General features: G+C 38.3%; 1 protein-coding gene across 4 annotated transcripts in view; it reads left to right on the forward strand.

The window, feature by feature from the left end:
• LOC146642497 (gamma-aminobutyric acid receptor subunit beta-3-like) overlaps positions 1-21,830 on the forward strand; it is a 99,898-nt gene extending 78,068 nt beyond the window's left edge. For 2 of the 4 annotated variants that reach the window (XM_085399592.1, XM_085399593.1), the window contains 6 exons: positions 3,974-4,126; positions 10,933-11,180; positions 11,246-11,265; positions 11,520-11,522; positions 12,535-12,592; positions 15,945-21,830. In XM_085399592.1, coding sequence (XP_085255718.1) covers positions 3,974-4,126; positions 10,933-11,180; positions 11,246-11,265; positions 11,520-11,522; positions 12,535-12,592; positions 15,945-16,310 — 848 coding nt within the window. In that variant the 3' untranslated portion in view covers positions 16,311-21,830. Of the gene's footprint in view, positions 1-3,973; positions 4,127-10,932; positions 11,181-11,245; positions 11,266-11,519; positions 11,523-12,534; positions 12,593-15,938 lie in introns of all 4 variants that reach the window. The other 2 variants (XM_085399590.1, XM_085399591.1) reach the window with 1 other exon arrangement.
• Positions 21,831-22,440: the final 610 nt, after the last annotated feature.

Raw genomic sequence — 22,440 nt, forward strand, 5'->3', positions numbered from 1 at the left:
GCACAAGGACAAATCTGGCTCACTTTTGCCGAGCAACGGTATTAGAAAAAAAGACTTCACTAAGACTTCTGCTGCATACTTGCGATACACTTTTAAAAGCCAGTAATGCAAACAGTTATATCATGCAGTGCTTCATCTGAGCTGCAGGTAGTCAGCCCAACATAAAAACACGGAAAGCTAAAAAACAACCTTCATAAAGAAAGCTTGAGCAGCAGGATCCAGTGCAAGATTGGCGCGTATGGGGTCAGTGGATCCCTTAAAGATGCGTCTCATTGCCAGAATCAAACTGTCAGTGGATACAACACAGCCTCTCATTGCTTCTAAACCTTGACAGTAACACTCCTGCGATCAGCGTGTCAAAGCAGACAAAAAAAGTCACCACCTTCAGCCTTACCCAGACTCCACTATATGACTGCCATCATCACCTTAACTCTTCGCCTTTTCTGTTTTTTTCCCCCTCTTCTCCGTCCTCCCTCTCCTCCCTCTCCTCCCCGCCCTCGCACATGGTGTTCCTCCCACTTGCCGATGTTGTTTGGTATAGCAGTTACAGCCAGTACTGCTCTACACCCACACACAAGTGAACCTCAGCCTCCTCTTTTTCTGAGCCACTTCTGCATCTGCTACTGCGGAGATACTCTGCTCCGATTTAGGCTGGAGGAGTTGCCATTAAAGCTGCATCTAAAAGAGTGAATGGGATATTGCCACAGTCTGTTCCTATATTCACACTGCAGTGAAGTGTAGGTTCAGCATGTGTGGAGTTTATTCACTGCTGCCAAAACTGTAAATATTGGAGAATCATTGAATGTGATAAACAACGCATACTTTGTGTATTTATATGAACGCTAACATATGCTCGACTGTGAGATGAAGCTTTGGTTAAAGTTGCACAAAGAATTAAACACAGAAGCTTATGGAATTAGCTAGTTGAGACAATTAATTGATCAGTGAATCATTTAAGCAACTAATCAGTTGATTAGTGAAAGTCAAACGGAGTCAAATTCTTCGTTTTGGCCAAATAAGGTTTTTTGTAACTCATTTTAATCAATACATCCAGGTAAAATTTCACAATCACACAGTATTGGGGCAATGTGTCAGCTAGTGAGCACACCCTAGATATGCCTCCTATAGAAATCGAATTATTTTTTTTTCTTTTATTCAGTATAACCCAAAATGATTGACTGAACCCATAAACTAATCAGTAAAGTCTTTACAGGATTAGAGAGCCTTTCCAGTTCTGACAAACCTGCCTACATAAACGTTCTTGCCGATATTGACAAGGGTTAGACTCTCAAACCAACAACTTGTGTCTCTAACCCTAAGATGTAGCTTTTACTTTAGATTTGATTGTTGTTAAGCTGACTGGAAAACCAAATATACCAAACAACATCCATGGATGTCTGGTGCTTGGTGAGGTAACTTTGGAACAACCAATCAAATTGGCACGAGGATCTGTTAACACCAAAATCCCTACTTTAGGCTTACATGCTTTACTTGTATTTATTTGTAAGTGGAAGTGATGGGATAATTTGGGATATTTTATTACACCTAGTTAGGTGTAATATTACTTTAGCATGTGTTCATGTTTCTAATTAGTCGAGTCATTCGTAATGAGTCATTTGGCACCGGGCCCCGAGAGTTGAGGCTCGGGTGTGAAATTTATGGTTTTCAGGGTTTTTATCGTTAGCTCGGTTTCCCTGGGTGTTTTCCCATGTTGTAGTTGTTTTATTTTGAAAGAAATATTTACGCGTTACCATAGCGATCAGAGAGCATTAAGAGGCAGCGAGGAGGATGTTACTCTGTGTTGTTGGCACATTTCTGGAGGAATAAGTTACACAATTACACAGTGAATTTGCGTTTATTATTATATTTACAAAATACCACAGTTTTTGTCTTGGTCGTATCATTTTATTTTGTTGTATTCATCCGCGACACCGCAAAGGCTGGTCCGTAAAATTATTCTGACATTAAACCGGTCCGTGGTGCAAAAAAGGTTGGAGACCTCTGGACTAGATGGACAAAACTATCAGGCCACACCTCATAATCTGAATTTTGTCAAAAAGTGGGTCATTCGAAAGAGCTCACTGAATTTTAGTGCGGGAAACAAATAGGTTGCTAAGTCAACTGATGAAAATTCTACCCTCTTAGATATTCCACGATAAGCTGGTTTTAATGCAAAGTGCAAATGCTTTAGGAGCCACAGGAATTCAGCCATGAAGTGGCTGTGTAAAGTCCCAAAGCAGGGTTACCAAGTGCTCAGGTGCAAAGTGTGTAAAAGTTGCCAACACTCTGCTGAGTTGGCATTAAGATCAGCACTAAAACTGTGCGCCAGGAGCTTCATGGCATGGCAGTTCCTGCAGGGGTAATGTGTAGGTGGCCTAGTCCTTTTGTCTATATACTTCTGTATTTCTACATGGTTTTTATCTTGAAGGACGCAGTTATAGAAATAAAAAGAAATAAAAGTGGCATTAAAACTGAACAAATGTTATCTACTTGATAAATAAATTAAATGAAAACCGAAAGACAAGCAAAAATCATTATGTTTCAGGGACCTTTTTAAAAAATATTTCAGAACTCATGAAGGCACGAAGGTCAAGGGAAAAACGTCTTTTTTGCATCAATAAAGAATATTTTTCTTCATGTTGACTTCAGTGTACATGTATATTGTCTGGTATGTGTTTGTGGTACATGTATAGACTTTGTTGTTCATTTGTTTGTTGGTGATAAAAATTTGATAGGTAGGTGGAAAAATAATGAATTTAAGCCTAGTAGGATTCACTTTCTGGGAACTATGAATATCTTCAGTATAATAAACAAATCCCATATAGACCAGTTGGGCCAACACTGCATTATAGCCTGCTGGTGCGAGACTGTTTTGGGAGTATAATGAGTTAATGTGGGCTTTGTGCATGACATACTAAATAATTCCACTGATCCATCATGATATAAAATGGGGTTTGTGGGTGCTGAATGCTTTAAAAAGTCAAATCAGTCAATAGCACTTAGAGTACATAATAACATTTGATGTATGGCCTGTTTTTGAAATTATATGTTGCCATTTTTATTGCTATCTAACATACAGCTGGTGCTGAATCTTAATGAGATTGGGTGTGGGGTTTTTTTTTTTGTTTTTTTTTTTAAGTGACTCTATGAAACTCCACACAAGTGTGTAGTCGATTGGACCCACGCTCACCATAAGTAGCTTTGGCTGACACCCACGGATTGGCAATTACAGCATAATGGGCCCCACTTCTCCTCCAATATAAAACAAAAATGGAAAAATGTCTAAGAATAGTGGGAGTAACAAGCCATAGATAAAATCTATATAGAGACATAATGCTAGGAGATTGATGAGAAACCGTGCCACGCCATTTATATCAGCGCTTCATGCACAGTCATGCACAGACTCTGTTTATATTTCAGGTCATGGAAAAAAAATTAATGGCAAAAATGCTCTCTCAAAAGCAGCGCTATAGTTTGAAATTCCTGACTTATGAAGCCTCTGAAGCACCGCTACATGCATTTATAAAGCTCAGCATTCTTGTAATGCCGAATCCTTCAGAATCCACCCATGAATTATGGAGGTGGATGATGTGGAGAATTGATAAATCAAAACGTGGTGAAATTTTTATCACCGTCCTGAATATTGTGTCACATCTCTCTGATGCATGACTGCAGTTTTGTGTGCGCGTGTGAGAGCGAGTCAGTGTGCGTTTGCGCGTTTGAAGGGGATGCTTGTTACCATGGCGACCCATGCTGCTGGGGTTGCTGTGGAAACTGAAACAAAAACACGAGGTGTCCCTGCATGCTTCTCAGAAGAACAAAGTTAAAACATTATCAAGTGAATGCAAAAATAACGTCTAAGGGATGTTAATATGTTTCATTTTACCAGTTTTTATATTACACGCCATGAACCTTCAGAGGTTCTTGCCTACTTTATCTCTCAACCACTCGTCTCTGTCTCGCTTATCTTAAGGTGCCTACCCTCGACTGTCTCTGAGCTTCAAGCTGAAGAGGAACATCGGCTACTTTATTTTGCAGACGTACATGCCATCAATCCTAATTACCATCCTCTCCTGGGTGTCCTTCTGGATAAACTATGATGCGTCAGCAGCCAGAGTGGCTCTAGGTAAGTAGTGGTGACTGTTTAAGAGCAAGTATTTTTCTTTCTCAGATGAGGTCGGGGACTGGTAGAAATCAGAAGCTGCCTTTCTTCCTTCAGCTTGATTCCCAAAATAGTCTGAACTTCTCCTGTTATTGTGTCTGAGCTTTGGGAACTGGCCTGTAAATGGATGGACTAAATGGTGATAGATTTGAGGAAAAGTGCCATCCTGTATGTCTTAATGGACTGTTTTTATCCATTGTGACAGTTTCTGTAGGGCAAAAGTACAAATTCACTGAGAAGCCTTCACGAGCTACAAATTCATCACATATCTAATGGGCATTATTTAACCTCTACTTGAGTGGTGCAGTTTAGTAGCACTCAACAATGCAGAGATCAAGTAAACAAGTCAGTGGTATGTAATTATGGAGATTTCAAGCTGGAGGCTGAAGCATAGTTTTGCCTTTGTGTAAAGCTGAGCCGACCACACATCAGGCAAGTGCAATGGTCAGGATATGAAGGCAGCCAAGGTAATATCTCAGGTGCAATTTATACATAGTGCTTTCCACAACACTCATACTTGACATGCTAAATAGGTAATTAAGTGTTCATTAAGCTACACCTCTAAATAACAGAGGTCCAGTTCAAGCGTAAGGAGTAAGGAAACAGCTCTACTGCCTATTTCTGAGAGAGGGTGGTCTCTTCCTTTAGTTTTTATAAACCCCAAAACAAGATGAAACTCAAAAGAAGTATATGTGATATAGCTTTTGTTAGCGCTAATATTATGCAAGGTAGCCATAAATCATGTTTAGCCGTAAGTACTAGCTGTGAATACTGCTGTAAAAACAGCATACTGTCTGTACTAAGATTGTGTTGAACATTTATTAGCAGCAACATGGCAACCAGAGATCACTTCAAGTGACGACAGGCAAAATAACCACTGGTGACTTGAAGTGGGCGAGTCCCGAGTTACACTGTTCTCAACTTTGTAATTGCTAATGCTAACTTCAATGTTGCTTTGCAGTTAGCAAAATAACGTTTTGGTTACTTTGAGCAAATCACTACTTTATGGAGTTTAACTACCCAGCAAACATAGTGAAAACTGTGACATTATTCGATGGATCAAAGCGGTTTGTGGTAAGATTACGCCACAAATGAACAGATGTTGATATTTCCTCAAATTTTTGTGTTTCAGCAATGTCTACTCTTACGAAGCAAGAAATGTCAGTCATACATACAACAAAGAAAGAAAATGGATGTGTGTTTTTTTTTACAGCATTGGAGTGATAAATAATTTAGATATGAAATAGATGCAATCAGACAGCCACTCTGCATAAATCCAGATAAGTTCAACATGTAATACACAATCAGTTGTGTGTTGCTTACTTGCTTATCTGGATAGTCACCACCATTTACACTCTGTCCCCCAGTATTAGTATAACCTTTTAGAGCAGTCTGATCTAAGTCTTTATTAGTTCTCTAATCATTTTTGTTCTAACAATATGTCAGAAAGTGTGTTACATAATATAACAATTGTGTGAAATATCATTGTTTAACGCTACTGGTTAAACTAAGTAACACATTTTTAACCAAACAGATGATGAGATGGTGAGCCTTTCGTTAGTAAGATTTCCCATTGTTAGAGATGCTGTAGGTGGTTGGAGAGAACTAACATTGTCAGATACCCTTCAGGGACTATTTTGGAGCCATTTCACAGTGAAAAGAGAAGGCTCTCTCTGAACTGGCAACAAGCCACGGATTCATGCAGCAAAGCCTCCGCAACCGGCAAACTTTTCCAAAAAAAAAAAAGAAATTCCAAGTTGTGCTAAATAAATGATGCCATGGAAAATGAAAGCACAGCTTTATGTGCTAATCTTGAATTAGGAATATTTGTAGTTGTTTTCCTTTATTGACTTTTCATAAAATGCTTTCATAACACTTAACTATCCCAACTAGGCAAATTAAGGCAGAAGGGGCCAGACCTTTAAAATCCCAGACTGTAATCAGTTGGCAGTAGTAGCCAACAAGTAGTCAAGTTTGGCTGCAACTAAAGATTTAAACGAATCAGTTGATGACTGATTGGGTAATTATTCAGCTTCTAAAAGTGTAAGGTGACCTTTTGAGGTTGGTTGTCCAAAATCCAAAGACAGGCAATAAATCTGCAGTGCTGCTCTGCCGTTGTGGACAAACTTGACGGAAACTTTCAGGTGTGGCTGGAGATGGGTGAGCAGTAAATGTTTGCCCAGGGGCCAAATAGTTCAATCTGGCCATGCCAATTGATTGCTGCTTCAGTCCTTCAGTTCAGTTTGTAAGGATAGATAATGGACCAGTAATGACCTTAACACATCATAATGCTTTTTGGAAAACATGTTTTGATCCATTACCTTTCAGCAGCATCCATCTGTTCCCCTGCTACCCTGGAGGGAATCTGTGTGTGTGTGTGTGTGTGTGTGTGTGTGTGTGTGTGTGTGTGTGTGTGTGTGTGTGTGTGTGTGTGTGTGTGTGTGTGTGTGTGTGTGTGCATGCATATACTTCTCTTTTACTGCACGGTTTCTTTACGTATCTTTTCGTCAAGGCATGTATGCAATATCCGGTCATTATCGTATGCCTTGGAGTGTATGTCTGCTTTTTTTGTATGTGTGATAGCTGCAATATCCGGCATGTAGCTCGACAGGCGAAAGGCAACCAGAGGTCCATTCTCTACTCCTGATGGACCTTTTTGAGCTTTCAGCAGATATCTTGATTGTGGAAGAGGCTGTGTGTGTGTGCATGGATTGCTCTTTGTGTCTATGTGTGTGCACACACCTGCCGGTAAAAGCAGTGTAATGATCAGGAGGAAATCAATTCCAGGAGGCAGCAGGCAAACAATTGAATTGTTTGAAGGAGAATCTCATTTTCCTGAGCAATTCCAAAGGATTGCAAAGTTACAAATTACCTGCTTGCACCTTAATCTGGTTGCAAGCTTTTTTCCACAGTCAGGACCTTTATTCATACTTGTATTATGTGTACAGTTAGGGTACAGTTAGCTGTACAAGAACACTTTTAGAGTAACATAAGACACATAAGTTTGAAATCAGTATATGTTTGTTCAAACTTTTGAAATTTTCATATGGAATTTTTACCTATTAAGAGATGGAGATCTTTTAGCAAAAGGCCGACTACATGTAAGAGAGTTGATTTGAAAGGTCAATTTTATACTTCCTGATGATGGCTGTGTTTAGCATCTAACCTCATCTAACATCTAACCAGTTTAATGTTGACCTGGTGAATGTTGAGAGGTTAAAGTTTATAGACAGTGTGCTACAATTCCAATGTCAGGCTGTTTTAGATTAGATAATACATATCATAACCATCTATCCATTTGGATAGGTGGGATACACCATTGGCAGGTTACCAGTCAGTCACAGGGCTAAAACCGACAGGTAACCATTCATTCTCAGATTCACACCTCAAGCCACTTTAGAATCGTGAGTTAATCTAACATTCATGTCTTTGGACTGTGAAAGAAGAAGCAATACCCTGAGAAAACCCACACGCAGAGGGGAAAGCATGCTCAGCACAGAGAGGCCACTGATGTGTGGATCACCAGTGAGAACTTAGAAGGTCTGATAAATCTTTAACTCTTACCCCTTGGACATCTACTGGGAGTAGCCCCCCAAAAAACACATCTTTATTGATATATACTGAGGCGTCAAAACTTGTCATTAAGGGTACAAAATAACTCTACAAGCTACTGAGTGACCTCTTAAGTTACAAAGGCACATAAGGGGTAGTTTCCAAAGTTTGAGATAGAGACCTATTTGCTCCAAAATCATCTGTTCATGTTCATCAGTCACTTAGCTCCAGTGCCCTCAACAGCCATGCTAGTTACCACTTTTGTTGCGCATGCACTAAAATAACTTAATTTTAATGTCAGAAAAAGTAGAAGTATGTCAGTAGAGTTCTGCTTTCTGCCCCAGAACTTCAAATGCCAAAGCTGAAACTCTACAGACTGCTGCCAAGTTTTCTTAGCTTTCCAAGATGTAAGTATATCTGTTTAGTTTAGTTTGCAGTCCTACTAGACTGCCTGTACCCCTTGAAGAACAAAGACATTTTTCTAATGATTGTCAAACCACATCTTTATGGACGTATTACTACATTTTTATGTGCTTTAAGCACCGCGTGCAGTCCTATCAGACTGACAGTTTGCGCTGTCTGCAAGTGATGAATTGAAGTGTTCAATAAACACTGCTTTGATTTACCTCCTGTGCCTGTCATTTTACAGGCATAACGGGATTCTGTATAATATATCTTTTTCTCTTTTCATAATGTGGAGCTGTGTTCCTAATGGCCTATTGGCACATGATTAGAGGAGATTTGATTGCCGTGCGCCTTTGTTCCAGCTGTTTGGGTGGAAAAGAGATTTGGGGACATATAACAAGAGAAAGGTGGGGGAGGGGACTCTTAAAAAAATGTGCTGCGTGAGCAAAGAGGGAAATCACCACAAAATGATGGCAAGATTAAGAAGCGGGGAACAATGAGACAAGACAAGGTGGGGGGAAGGAGGAGGGGAGAGACCAGAAGGAAAGGGAGCAAGAGAAACCCCATCAAACTATATTTCTCCCCAAAGAGTGTAACACCGTGATGAAAGAGGAGGGAGGCCCACATGCGCGTGGCCCCTTGATTAAATTGTCCGAACAGGGAGCGAGGGAGGGGGCAAATGAAAGGAAGTGAGGACTGGAAGAAGAGAGGGAGCGAAGGACAGAGATTAATGGTACAGCTCAGCGAACACCTATAAAGAACAAGACTGTCATTATGTGGAGGGAAAAAAAAGAAAACCAGATTGCACCATCCAGTACGGGTGGTGGCACTGAGCACGTGCACGTGCGAGCAAGCTCATGCGCATTCAGACCTGCAGTGCACACACGCGAGTGCTGTTTAGCCTTGTAATGTGCCAATAAATCACACAAAGGCTTGGACAGACCTTAGCTCTCCTGCACCCTCCTCCGCGACCCCCCTCTGACTGCTCCATGTCTCGTTGCTCTACTTTATGGCACATGAACCAAAAACCTTTGTGTGAGTTAAAGAGAATTCAGTGTTCATGCTGTTTGCCCATCCTTTCTTACGGTGGGTGCTCAGGGGTCATCGTAAAATGCATTGACCCTCATCCAGTTCTATATGTGGCTATAATTTTACGAGGCTCACCTCATGCTGTCGTTCTGCCATGTGTGAAGGTGCTCTTACTGTCAATGGTGTGTTTTATCCCTAGTAGTTAAGGTTACCAGGAGCTGGGGGCTAGATACATGCAACACTATTCTGATGAGTTATTTCTGCTTGGTAACCAAGGGGGCAGTTGGATGTTACAAGGCAGACCTTTGAATTTCAATGAGGCAGACTTTGTGCACCTACCTAGCAGCTTGTGCCTGCTGATCGCTTTTATATTTAATCCTGTTTACAACGGGCAAATTGTTTTAGGATTTTCAAATCAAATACATGCCCTCACCCTTGCTGCTATTTCTTGCTGTTTCTCTGGTTCTTGATGATAGCAAGCACCATAATCTTTTTTTTTTCTCTGCCAGGTCAGTCGTGCTCGTAACTAGCAATGGAAACAGCCACAGTACAAACATGTTTTTTGTAAAAATAGCCTTGTTACTGTAGTAACGACAAAGACATCTGCTGGAGTTTTCAGTGTGACCTTAAGGTTTCGGTCGAGACAGCAGCATCTGTTTAAAGACAGTCTCGGACTAATTAAGCGTCAGATATACCATCCAGGATTGATTATGAAGATTGGTCATGAGGAAGCCTCGGAGAAAAAAAAAACAGACTTCCTCCACAGTTTGTCTTTGAAACATTTTGCTGAGTGATCTAAATCCAGTAATGTTACTGTGATTAGTTTAAAAGCCTCAATTAAAAGGATAACAGTCCGAGAGGTGAGGGTTTTTTGTTTGTTTGTTTTAATGAGGTAAGCCAAGATATGCGATTATATAGGGCAGCAATGGCATACTACATGCAAGTGGGTTTTTAAATATTTCGTGTGTAAGATACACCCAACAAGTAAGCCAGATGTTAGGTTCAGCTTCTTTGCAGTCTAACATGTTTTGAGCTTTTCTTTTGATTCTTATTGTCTATTTAGTCAGACCCAGAAGACCTACCTGCATTTTTGTTATTTTCAACAAGGTACAATAGCATAAAAACACTACAATGCATCCATATAAATCAAAAACCTCATCACTTCTTCATGAGCATGTCAAGACATGGCTTCTATTTTTGATCGTCGTGCTGACCTCCTACTCTGTGCCTTCTTTCATGGATCTCAAACTTGTGGAAAGAGCAAACGTGAATTGTTGTTTCAGGATTCTAGTAGACTTCAAGAGTAACATCCTAATAGAGAAAATTCATTAGAGATGATGGGGCTGTGCCAGCAAATGGTACAAAAGTACACAGGAAGATGATTTTGAATATAAAACCAACTAAACTTAAGTCATGTTTTATAAGCCCAGTCCATCACCTCATTAGATAAACAGTCCAACCAATTGTTATCCCTTTGGTTCAGCTACCTAGTCTTTCTAAAGTAGACATGTTCGTCCTTAACAAGACTTGGATTTCTTAAAGTTGGCACCATATTTTCCATAGCTAACATCTCCTGAGGGCTACTGACATCTCTGTTCTATACAAACTATATAGTGCGTTGCCTTGAGGATCGTTTCTGGCAATTTCATTTTCTCTCTTTTTTCTATTTAAGAAGAAGTGTTTTAGTGCTTGCCGAGAATCTGTAGACCAGTTGTTGTCTCTGCTGTAGGCATTTGCTGTAAATATATAGATCAAAAATACAATGTTTTTTCTTCTATTTGAAGGGATCACCACTGTGCTAACCATGACCACTATCAACACCCATTTGAGGGAGACACTCCCAAAGATCCCCTACGTTAAGGCTATCGACATGTACCTGATGGGCTGCTTCGTCATGGTTTTTCTGGCCCTGCTTGAGTACGCCTTCGTCAACTACATCTTCTTCGGGAGGGGCCCACAAATGCAAAAGAAACTGGCAGAGAAGGCAGAAAAGGCCAACAACGAGAGGGCGGCTAAGTACGACGCGGCAAGGGTAGGTTTGAATTTGATTATTGATCACTGGATACCTGGGTGTGTATTATCACAACAGCAGCAGAGAAAATCAAGGAATCTGGGAAGTTTGTTACATATTTGTGAATATTTCAAATCTGCCACCAAAGCCAGCAGTGAAAATGCTTTGCCTTTAAAATCAAAAGCCAAACAAGGAAACCTTCGAGTCTTCTTCATTCTAATTTCAAATGCCATCGTTATTGTTATTTAAAAATTAACTATTTATTGTTTTAAGATATTTTTTTTGTTACCAGCACCTGAATACTACTGACAGTAAACATGTAGGTAAGAGTTTTCTAAGCTTAATGTAGCCATAGTGTAGCTGGTGTTGCTGACGTTACACTGTTTGCGTAACTTCAAAAAGTTAATAGACAGGCCCAAATAGGAGGCTTTGTATATACTATAAGTTTGAAGTGAGAAGTTGCAGGATTTAGCTCGGCAGGAAGGCTGATAAAATGTGGCGTGGGTGATAATACGTTGTAGATACTGAATAAAATTTGAACACTGTCTATTTAGCTTTAAAGGCAAACCCTGCTAGCATGCTATATAGCCGACAGCACGGCTGGACGGCAGCTGGTGCGCTGCCAAAACGTTCTGGGAGTGTGAGTACACTGAAGAGAAATGTCTTGCCAAATGAAATGGTGTGATGCTGGACTTGTATGTGATATATGTAGCTGCTTTCAGAAGTTTGTTTTTTCTTTTTGGCAGTGCATGCTAGTAAAAGTGGACCAGATCATTCAGAACTTGTACCTGCTCAACTCTAGCTGTATGTGAGTACCAGCGCCATTGCTGGTCAATATGGCCATTCTTTAGCACCAAGAAAATAGGAGAAAAGAAGGGCTAATATGTGCTGTTCTATAACTCCATTGATGGCTTTTGTGATTTGTCGACATTAATGTGGAATAAGTTTGTCCAAATGCATTTTGTTAATACTCAAAATTAAAAGGATTCTTTTCTTTTCAACAGTTAAGAGTGAGGTACTACATTAGGGATTGTTGCCTGTTAGACACTTTTGAAAATGAGTGAAAAATGTGAATGACATGACATTTTTTGTTGTACTGAAAAAATATGAATGTCCACAGTCCTAGCAGGATAACTAAACCTGTCAATGGAGCTGTATGTTAGTTATTCTCAAGAATAATTATCAGTTTCTTTACTTTCATATTCACATATCAGGATATGTATAACAAAAGGGGAACGTTGTATGCTGTTTACCTGCTTTACTTTATTCATAGTGTTCAGTCACAAAATATATTGGTTAAATGGAGAAAAAAAAGTTTCAGACATTTGTTCCCAACATGTGGCTGAAAATCTTCATCTCCTCAGGAGGCAGGTAGTAGGACCGCGTCCCTAAAACGGTCCAATCAGGTTAAAGGTCTTCGCCACTCACGCTCGGTGAGTTGTTTTGTTCAGTGAGACCCTTCAATTCGCCGTCATCATCAGCAGACATGGATGCGTTTTCTTTTGCCTTGATGCAAAAATATTTCTCCATCCATGTGATAAACTGAGCAATCGCAGACATCTCCATGACATCGCAGATTTGCCACATTGGTGTTTCTGATATGACTTGTTTCCTCCTTTCAGAGCTCATTTTGAATGCATGCTGTCTGTATATCTTTCCTCATCGAAGTCATCAGTGAAGCCATTTCTTTCACAGTGCATGTAAGAATGTGGTGAAGCAGTCCACCTGCCAGTGGGTAGTCACTGCAGAGGTCCCCCACCATGCACAGTGGTATACAAAACAAATGAATTAATCTGAATATAGGGAACGAGTGCAGCATATTTACAAAGAAAGATACTAAAGTGACTGTTTTATTTGATTTAATAACATAAGACTTGAAAAACAGTTCATATTTAACCTCAGGTTTATTACACTCCAAAAAGTTGTATTGAGTCTAGTAATGATTGGTAGCCACCATAAGCTTTTTTATTATGTGGTAATTCTTGATTACTGGAGCCCGACTGATATATGATATTTAAGACTGATACCCATATTTGGTGATTTAAAAATCTGATATTGCGCTGTATCAGATAGTATATTTTTTCTTTTAGACACACAAAAGAAACAGATTTGCCTAACCTTTTTCCATAACCATTAATTTATTTACTCCTTCGGTTATTGTGTTTGTGGCATCCCAGACACATTTGACAACAGGGAAATTGCATAATCTCTACGTAACCATCAAATTGTTCAAATAGCTAATAATGTCATTTACTGGCATGACCATAAATCAGTCAGACTCTGGTGAAAGCAGTACATGCACTAAAATCAGAAATGTAGCTGTACTACATGTTAAATATAAGTACAAAGATAGATTTCTACCTATTTCCACAAGATTTGGAATGTTGTGTAAAATAAAAATAGAAATGAGTGATTTACTAATTAATTAAAGCCTGTGTTAAATTAAAAATAGTACAAAGACAATTTATCAAATGTTAAACCCATAATGTTTTTTTTTTAAGAATATATGCTAATCTAGCACATTTTTCATTAAATTTGCAATAAAAATATGTTTACCACTCCACAAGGCATTCTTTGACAGAGCTTTTCTTAAATGATATAACTGAGAGAGAGTAGGAATTTGTAAAGAGCCATGATGTGGGCATATCTCTAGAATGCATTTTGGCATTATCTTTCTGAAACAATTAAGGCCATCCCTGGAAATAGTGTCGTCTGGATTGTAGCATGTGATGCTCTAAAATCTGTAGTTGCTGTACAGCATTAACGTTGCCTTCACATACGGGCAAGTTGCCGTATGCTTCCCAATTAAAAATATGTCTTAAATGATTTGAAAATCAGTGTATATTGACATTTTAAACAGTGTAACCTGTTTCCAAAAAAGCCTGTATGCTAAGTGCTTCACATCACCAGGTAAGCAGACTAGAGATAGATCACAGTGCTTTAAAAAAAACAATAAAATATTCTGAAATATAATATAGTGTATAGCACATGAAAAATAAAACTTCTGGATGGGGTAGTGCATAGGCTAATAATTAGTAAATCAAACACCTCACAATAACAAGCTTCTTGCAGCAGTTTTAATTCTAACTCAAACAAAAAGGAACGATGGGACTTCCACAGTTGCTACATTTGCATGAGCAATCACTACTTTTCATTAATGTTGATTTGTCTATAATCATAAGCATGGATTATGATGTATTGTATCTTGTGTTGAATTTAACTGTTGAATATGACAATGAATGAACTGAAATAACTTCTATTCAACTGATGTATCAGGTTAGCAATTTAATGTGTTATCATGGACTATATTGGCATATTAATGTGCAGCAGCAATGCAACATGATTACAGTTATAGTCACAATGTTTAAAAAAAAAAGTCAATTCTGTGAATATTTGCATGTTAAAATGTGACAAATATGTTTTTGTTTGTTTGTTTTCTCATTTTTGATTTTAGCAAACTGAAGACCTAATTCCATATAGTAAATGCGTTCAACGTGCTATTCAGCCAAAACGTGTTGTAGCTTCTCCAAACCATTGCTACAATGGAGTGAACAAGGAGTAGAGGGAGTAATCCTGACTAACTCCACAGAGACAAAACTCTATGGAAAATGACTCTTCACTTGTCTCTTATCTGTGACCTCAGGAAATACTTTTCAGTTGAGTTTATGGTCTCAATCAGAATGGTGTTCGTGCATTAATGAAACTCAACAAGGTTAACGGACATGCAACTAAGTTAGCTAGCTAGCCATCGAAAATTACTCAAAAATGGGTTTGTTTTTTTTTAAAAAAAGAGGGCATCTCATACTGTGAATTTAAAGTTGAAAGTTACAATAATTTGCCTTTTACAACTTGAAAAATAAAGACCAGTGTCCTCCGAATGTCAGGTGGTGTTACATATTTCCAGTCTGGATTATTGGTTAGCCTTGTTTTGGACAGCCGATGTTCCATTACTGCCACCTGATAGAACAAGCTCACTTTGATTGCATAGAACAATTGTGTGGGCTTTATGCAGAAAAGGTCAACAATGCCTGACAGATACATTTGTTTATGTAAGCTGCCAAAATCAACATTAATATGAAGTCTACGGTAGCTCCTATTTATTTTTATATGATGTGATGCAGAGTTTGAGTAAAACTAAGCCATCCATCCTTTGAAGAAATACAATAATCCTCGAAACTTTTTCAACACTTTGTTTTGAAAGTGTTTGAACCACAAGGGCTCAGATAAAAGAAAAAAACAATGTTTGATATGTAATCTCATGGGGGAATTCAGATGAGGTCGGGCATGAGAAAAGAAAAGAAAATGCGTAACAGTGCTTTAAAAGGAGCCTCCCATTTTTGCATCCTAATAGATGCAATGTCATACTGGTGGAAACAAAGTAGCAATGAGCCTAACAAGGCCCATTTGTTACTTCAGTATTTGTATTGCAATGTATGTTTTCCTGTTTTCCTAGTGTTAGTTCCGTTTTTCAATGCAAGATATTTTAACCGTTTGAGGGCTAGGTTGCAAAGGTGATGGGACCCAACCCTAACAATAATGCTAATACTCACTCAAGGGGCAATCAGAAAATGCTTTTTTTTTTTTTTTTTTTAATTATATTCTTCTCCCAAGAAACAAAAAAATAATCATTCCAACAAATGGAGCTAGGGTTCGGGTGGTACGGACTTTAAACCCCAGACAGCCATGAAAATCTTTCTTTCAGGATTCCTTCAATTCTTGGTCTTGGAGGGAAGGTTCCTAAAGTGCTGATATTCATAACTGTTTTCTTTCTCCATTCAGGCAGAGCCACATGGTCATGGGAACATTCTGCTGACCACCCTGGAAATCCATAATGAAGTGGCAGGAAGTGAGATCACCACCAGCGTGGCAGACATTAGGAACTCTCAGTCCATGGTGCAGCTGGACAGCACTGCCTCATCGCACATCCAGTATCGCAAGCAGAGTGGCGGAGTCGGTCCATGTTCTGCTAGCCGTCACTCCCTGGACCGCTCCGCTCAGATGAAACGCAACCGCCTGCGGAGGCGGTCCTCGCAGTTAAAAATCAAAATCCCCGACCTGACGGATGTAAATGCCATTGATCGCTGGTCACGGATCATTTTCCCTTCCGTGTTCTCAATCTTCAACCTCATCTACTGGCTCTACTATGTCTGATTGGACTGTTTTGTTGAGGTGTTTTATTCTGGTTTGTTTTTTTGTTGTTGTTTTTTTTTTGTGACTTTTTTCATTTCATTTGTTTTTCTTCCTTTTCTCTGTTGCTTTTATACATGATGGAATCTGCCACGTTGAAGACTGTAACACAATAAGACAAAAGTGAAAAAGAGACTGAGAAAAGACTACCGAGTTTTGGACCAAGTTCTCATTTAAGTTGTTTTTATATTTGCAGTGTTTGAACCCTTAGTACCGAGTTCTTTTTATTTTTGAAAGTATGTACTGTAATTGGGATTTGTGACGGTCATTTCCCAACACATTTGCCCTCTCAGTAATGTGTAAATAGCAAGATACAAAGCCAGCAATTGAATAAATATTACAGTATTTGCAAAAAAGAAAAAGAAACAAGAACCAGTTAAGTTAAAGATTTTTCTAATCAAAAAAGTAAGAAATCTTTATACTACACAGGTGATCAGATAAGTGCAGGCAACTCCTAGAAATCATTTACCCTATGCACTATTAATGCATGTAATGATCAGCCGTAGAAGAAAAAAAAATGAGTACTTTTTGCCTTTGGTAATAGCACAACTTCACAGCAACAAACCAATGTGTGTTTGTTTATAGCATTAATAATATACTTCCTACTAAATACAATTTATCATGCATTGAACTGGTAAACCTTTACCCAAACACAATATCTTCAAACTCTTAACATCCCCCAGGTCACTGGCAACCCATTTAGGGGTAGGTTTAGGCTAACATCTACCCTTTTTTAAAGACTTTATCACCTACTTGGAACATCCAGAAAAAAAACTGTACGGCCAAAATGAATGTACTTCATTTGAAAGGTAACATAGTTTCTTCAAATGTGCCCGTTTCCTATGTTAATTAAACAGAACCCTAGAACTGACCCTAGACTGACCACCGATGACCAGCTGGAGGTTAGGAGTTTGAAGCGGAGGTTTTTGTCCTCTGTTCAGAATGATTATGACTCAGGTTCTGAATTTTTTGGGTGTCTTTTTCTTAAAAACCAAACAAAAAAAATGTCGCTGAAATAACTTTTTTGGTCATTTGATAAGGGGAATAGAAAATAATAAGCACAACTATGACAACTGCCATTTCTTTCCTCTTCTACCTTCAACCAACAACACTTTTCAAGTGATAGCATGACAGAATTGCACTTAAATTTCTCCAACATTCTAGAAAAACTGTTTAAGAAAACTGCCAAGGGCCTTTTGGGCAATACAGTTATTACTTATCTCATGAAATATTATGATATTTTTGTACTCTGCGTCTTGAGGTCTTCATTTGAGTTCCTAATCTATTCTTGTTTTCTTTTGCGCCATCTCCGTTGTGGTAATAGAATAAAAGACCCATTTTTTGTACATAAGTTCATAGGTGTGTATATATATAAATGTGTATATGTATATATACATGTATATATATATCTATATATAGCTATGAGAGGTGGGATCAAAAAGTTCCAGGGATGGGCCTCTGAAAATTTAAAATTTGGCTCAGTAGACTTTAGTTCAAGGTTATCTTCTCACGTACCATTCACTGTTAACAGTGCATTTTAAGGTCACTTAACAGAAGTCCTGTGTTTCTCTATTGCTCACTGGATCCACTCAAGTATCTCAACATTTCAGATTGATTTTCTTTTACATAATCTGGATGAAGCAAATCTAGCAAACAGATTTGTGTTGATGTTGTCAAGAAAACATGCATTTTGAATGCACTTAGTGCTGACACACCACAGTTTTTGTAGTTCCGTGCTAAATGTTCTGCATTGATCCCTCAAGACATTACCATAGAGGTCTGCATTGACTGGCTGATCCCTGGACAAATTCCTGTTGCAAAAACCAGTGAATTCCAACAAAATGTATGACAGTAACCCTGTCACCAGTGATGACAATTCCAATACTTACTCCACAATAAGTGTTTCGATGAAAATCACTGTGTTGGGTAATTAACAAATCTACAAGGCATGTGAGATGACAGTATGTCACCAGTTGTGTAAGACAACAATCACGCTCAGTCATGGTACAGGCAATTGTACGTAGTGTACACCTAAGGACAGAATTTCTAGGCATAGCCAGGTGGCAGAAAGCTTCCACTTTGGTGCCCTCAGAATCTCATCACTGCTTTTTGCAGATGATGTGGTTCTGTTGGTTCTATGAGGTGGGGATCTCGTGCTCGCACTGGAGCAGTTCGCCAGTTGATCTATGTCCCTACCCTCACTTGTGATCACAAGCTGTGGATGCAAGCGGCAGGAATGAGTCTATTCTGAACTACTGTGTTAATGCAGCCAGGGATATAACCACCAACCTAAATTGTGAGTTAGTGGAAGGCCTACTCTACAGCCACCCCTAAATAAATTGCCCAACTTTAATAAATTAAAAACCACAAATCGGCAGTACAAAAAAGTCTTTTGGTCTCTATGAATAGTTTGCCACTTCATCAGCAACACTAAATGGGGCTAATTTTCTTATAATTCACCTACCTGGATAATTGTTTTGGGCTCAAACCAATGATCACATTGTCTGTCAGTTCTTGTGATTGGACTCTGTGGGGCCTCATCTACTTCTTTCAGTCGTTAAATTGGACTGCTTCACTGTAGGTTTCTTCATGGTGCCTCTTTGAGGCATTTTAATTGGTTATCTGATGCTTTGCTGTGAGGTAGAGACCTTTCAAGTAGTTCAACCAATATAATTTATGAACACAACCAGCTAGCTGTCATTAGCTGCTAACTTAGGACTCCATCTTTTTATTCATTCATTTCTGGCTCCAGAAACAAACATGGCAACCGCTAAAACATTAACATTAAAGCTCCATATTTGACACCCATAACCAGTGGTGACAAAAATGATCATCCATGGTGCCATGTTTTAGTCCTTTGATATATATATATATATATATATATATATATATATATATATATATATATATATATATATATATATACACACACACGTACGTTTAAGATGTGCTGTGAAAATGACCTTGAACAGTAGCTCAGCCAAATTATGGATTTTGATTTTCTTCGGGAGCCTGTTCCCAGAAGTTTTTGTTCACATCTCATATATCCCTGCGTGTACAACCCCAAAATGAAAATGATCTTTTTGTGATTGTCATACTGGCAATTAACATAATTTAGTAGAAAGAATTAAACTAACAGATCTGTTTCACGCATCCGTTTAGTTTTGAGCATTTGTGGGGCACTCTGAAGACATTCCTACCCAATAACTCCACTCAAGACACTGTATGTATGTTCAGCTGTACTGAGTGATGCAAATGGATTCCATAGAGCCCGAAGATGGACCAAGATAACTGATCTGTCGTGTAAACAAAAGCACATACTAGTATTGAATGTATCAGATCCATTCTTCAGGGAGAGGATAATGAGCCATGATCATAATTTTTCCATCAGAATGTAACACCCATTCCTACATTGTGAGTGACAAATAGAATAGAGTGAGAAAGTAAAAAGATGGTGCTTTACTAGTGTGTGCATGTGCATGTGTGATGGAAAGTGGATATGGAGCCACTGAAAGGAATGGCATTGGTAGATTATTTGTTTTCTTGCTGCTTGCTCAACTATGGACAAATGTCAACATATAATAGTTTTCTGGATTAAAAATAGCTCTACTGTCAGACTCTTTTGACAAACTGTGTGCCATTCCACCTAAGGTCGCAGAGCCATCAACCAGTTATAACTTGAGGATGTACATTTGAAGCATTCTTGATCAATTGCAGATACATGGAATACATCCACTATTTGTGCATGTACAAGAATACATGTAGAGAAAAAAAAAGGTTATTGATAACTGAGTTTGTTGACAGAATACAATCAGTCAAGTTTTCTTTGTACAGGTTGATATATGACTAAGAACTGAATGTATTGTACTTGGATTGTTTCTGCACAATTTCAGTTTGCTTACTGGAAAAAGGATTGACCTCAGTACTGATTAATATAGAGCTCTTGTGACCCCAAATCACATTTTCTGCTGTGTATACAGGCCTGGAGGCAAATAAGATCAGGGTACAAGAAAGAAATGGCAGCGAAATAATACATAAGTCTGCTTAGGCATAAAGTTAAGAAAAATGTACGCTTTTATGCAACCTAACAAGCATCTAGCCCTACAAAGTTGCCCCAGAGATGACCTGAAACAGACATTCTGCTTCACATTATAATAATAACAACAATAATAATGGTATTATACTAAAATTATCAGCAGTCCAGTCAGAAGCACAACAGAGGGTGTGTGTAATATGGTCTCCAATAGGAATTGTAACTAATGGCGCTAAATGGTTTTAATAGTTGCATATGCTTATGCTTCAAGAGAAATAAACCCAGATATTTATTTATTACATTTTGCAAATACAGTATCTGTAATATTTTGCTGAAATCTGTGAAAAAAATAAAAAATGGAAATATTATGTTTTTGTCATAAGCCAGTCAAAAAGAACAAACAAAATTTGCACTTTTGGGCCCTGTTCATTCTGGACCATTACCTGATCGTAATATAATTCCAGCTAGCAAAAGCTTTTAAATATATTAGAAGTTCTACGGTAACTCTGTGAAGTAGTTCATCTGGTATTGGACATGTCATCCCCTTGAAGGCGAAATCTTTCCAAAAAAACTTTACCCAACGGTGTGTTACCAGCACAAATGGAGACTACAAAATATTTTTGGAAATCTAGAAAATATTGCTCAATCATCAAGTGATTTCCAGTAATGTGGAAACAATTTTATTTCACTCAGAGACAAATTTGTCTCCACATCGTCATCGACTAGACTTTGTATGTAATTGCGCTACATGTTGTTTTGCAATGAACACACAGTAAAAGAAAATGTCTTTGACTTTGGTCTTGGTCACAGAGCATTGTTTGGGAATATCTTGCATGAATGCAAAAAAGTAATGAAATAAGTCTGTCCAAAGAAGATTCAAACTGCTTTGTGTTGATGAAGCTTCAGTCTAGTGTAAATAAGACTGAACATGGAAGCTAAAGAAAAAACCTTTTACAACACGTGTCTAAAAAGATCTTCCTAGCTAACTGGTTTGCTTTGAATTACTTTTGGATGATGTGCTGGCATTACAACTGGTCAATGTGTGAATCATTTTTTTTTTTAAATTACTGAACTACAAAGCGCAGTTTACGAGTAAAAGAAGGCAAGTGTTATAAACTCTAGATACCTGTTTATCATGCATGCAACTACAATTTGTAACTTTGGAGAATTAAAAAGAAAAAAAAGATTTATTGCAAACTCATTTATAAGAGCTGTCAGCTGCTCATTTTAGAAATGACACAATGCCGTGTGAGCCTACATCTAATAAATAAATAAATATTAAAAAATAAAATAAAAAAATAAAAAAAGTCATTGAATACTTCAGGTGTTGTATGGCCTTGGTCCCATAATGGAATGTGAAATGTTCTGTGCTGCCACAAAATGTATTTAGGCTTAGATTTATACTGTATATCTCTGTATGTTTCTCTTCCTTTTTCGGTAGATTTCCATGTTAAAACATCAAATAAATGATATACATTGTACTTGTGTACTTGGTATTGTATACATCATACAGCAAGAAAATGCACCTTCCTAAAGTTAGGGAAATCCTTACAGAAACTTGGGAAACTAGTGAAACAAGTCCAGAGATTGGTGGGGATGACATCTCGTTTTGAAGCAGACAATTTTGCTCCAACAAGGTACTTGTTTCCTGTCTTTTTCCATTTTCAGTTCAAATCTATATTGTAATTGACCACTTACACTAGGATACATCATATGGTCAAATGAACTTGCTGAATGCATGCCAGAGTGATAATCTACAAGAGTACCGTAGGTTCCTGGATATAGGAAGAATTGGCAAGCAGACTTGAAGTGTATAGTAGCATCTTTAGTAGATTAGCTAGCTACCTTAAAAATGCTAAAATAAGGTTCTCTCCAAGCTAAATTAAGTTGTTATTCCTGCAGGTCAGAGTGTTCAAAGCACAGATTGCATGTTTTCTTATAATGCTGAAAGACAAACTTGTACTGTCAGTCCGAGTTTAAGTTTTTCTGGCATAGATTCAGCATCAAATCTTAATGCTCCAAAGGCTCTCAAAACTTGATCACAGCTCAGACAGACCTGCT

The sequence above is a fragment of the Rhamphochromis longiceps genome, linkage group LG23 (genome assembly GCF_057381845.1).
Source record: "Rhamphochromis longiceps isolate RC_006_pf linkage group LG23, R_longiceps_female_GT1.1, whole genome shotgun sequence".
Classification (NCBI taxonomy): domain Eukaryota; kingdom Metazoa; phylum Chordata; class Actinopteri; order Cichliformes; family Cichlidae; genus Rhamphochromis; species Rhamphochromis longiceps.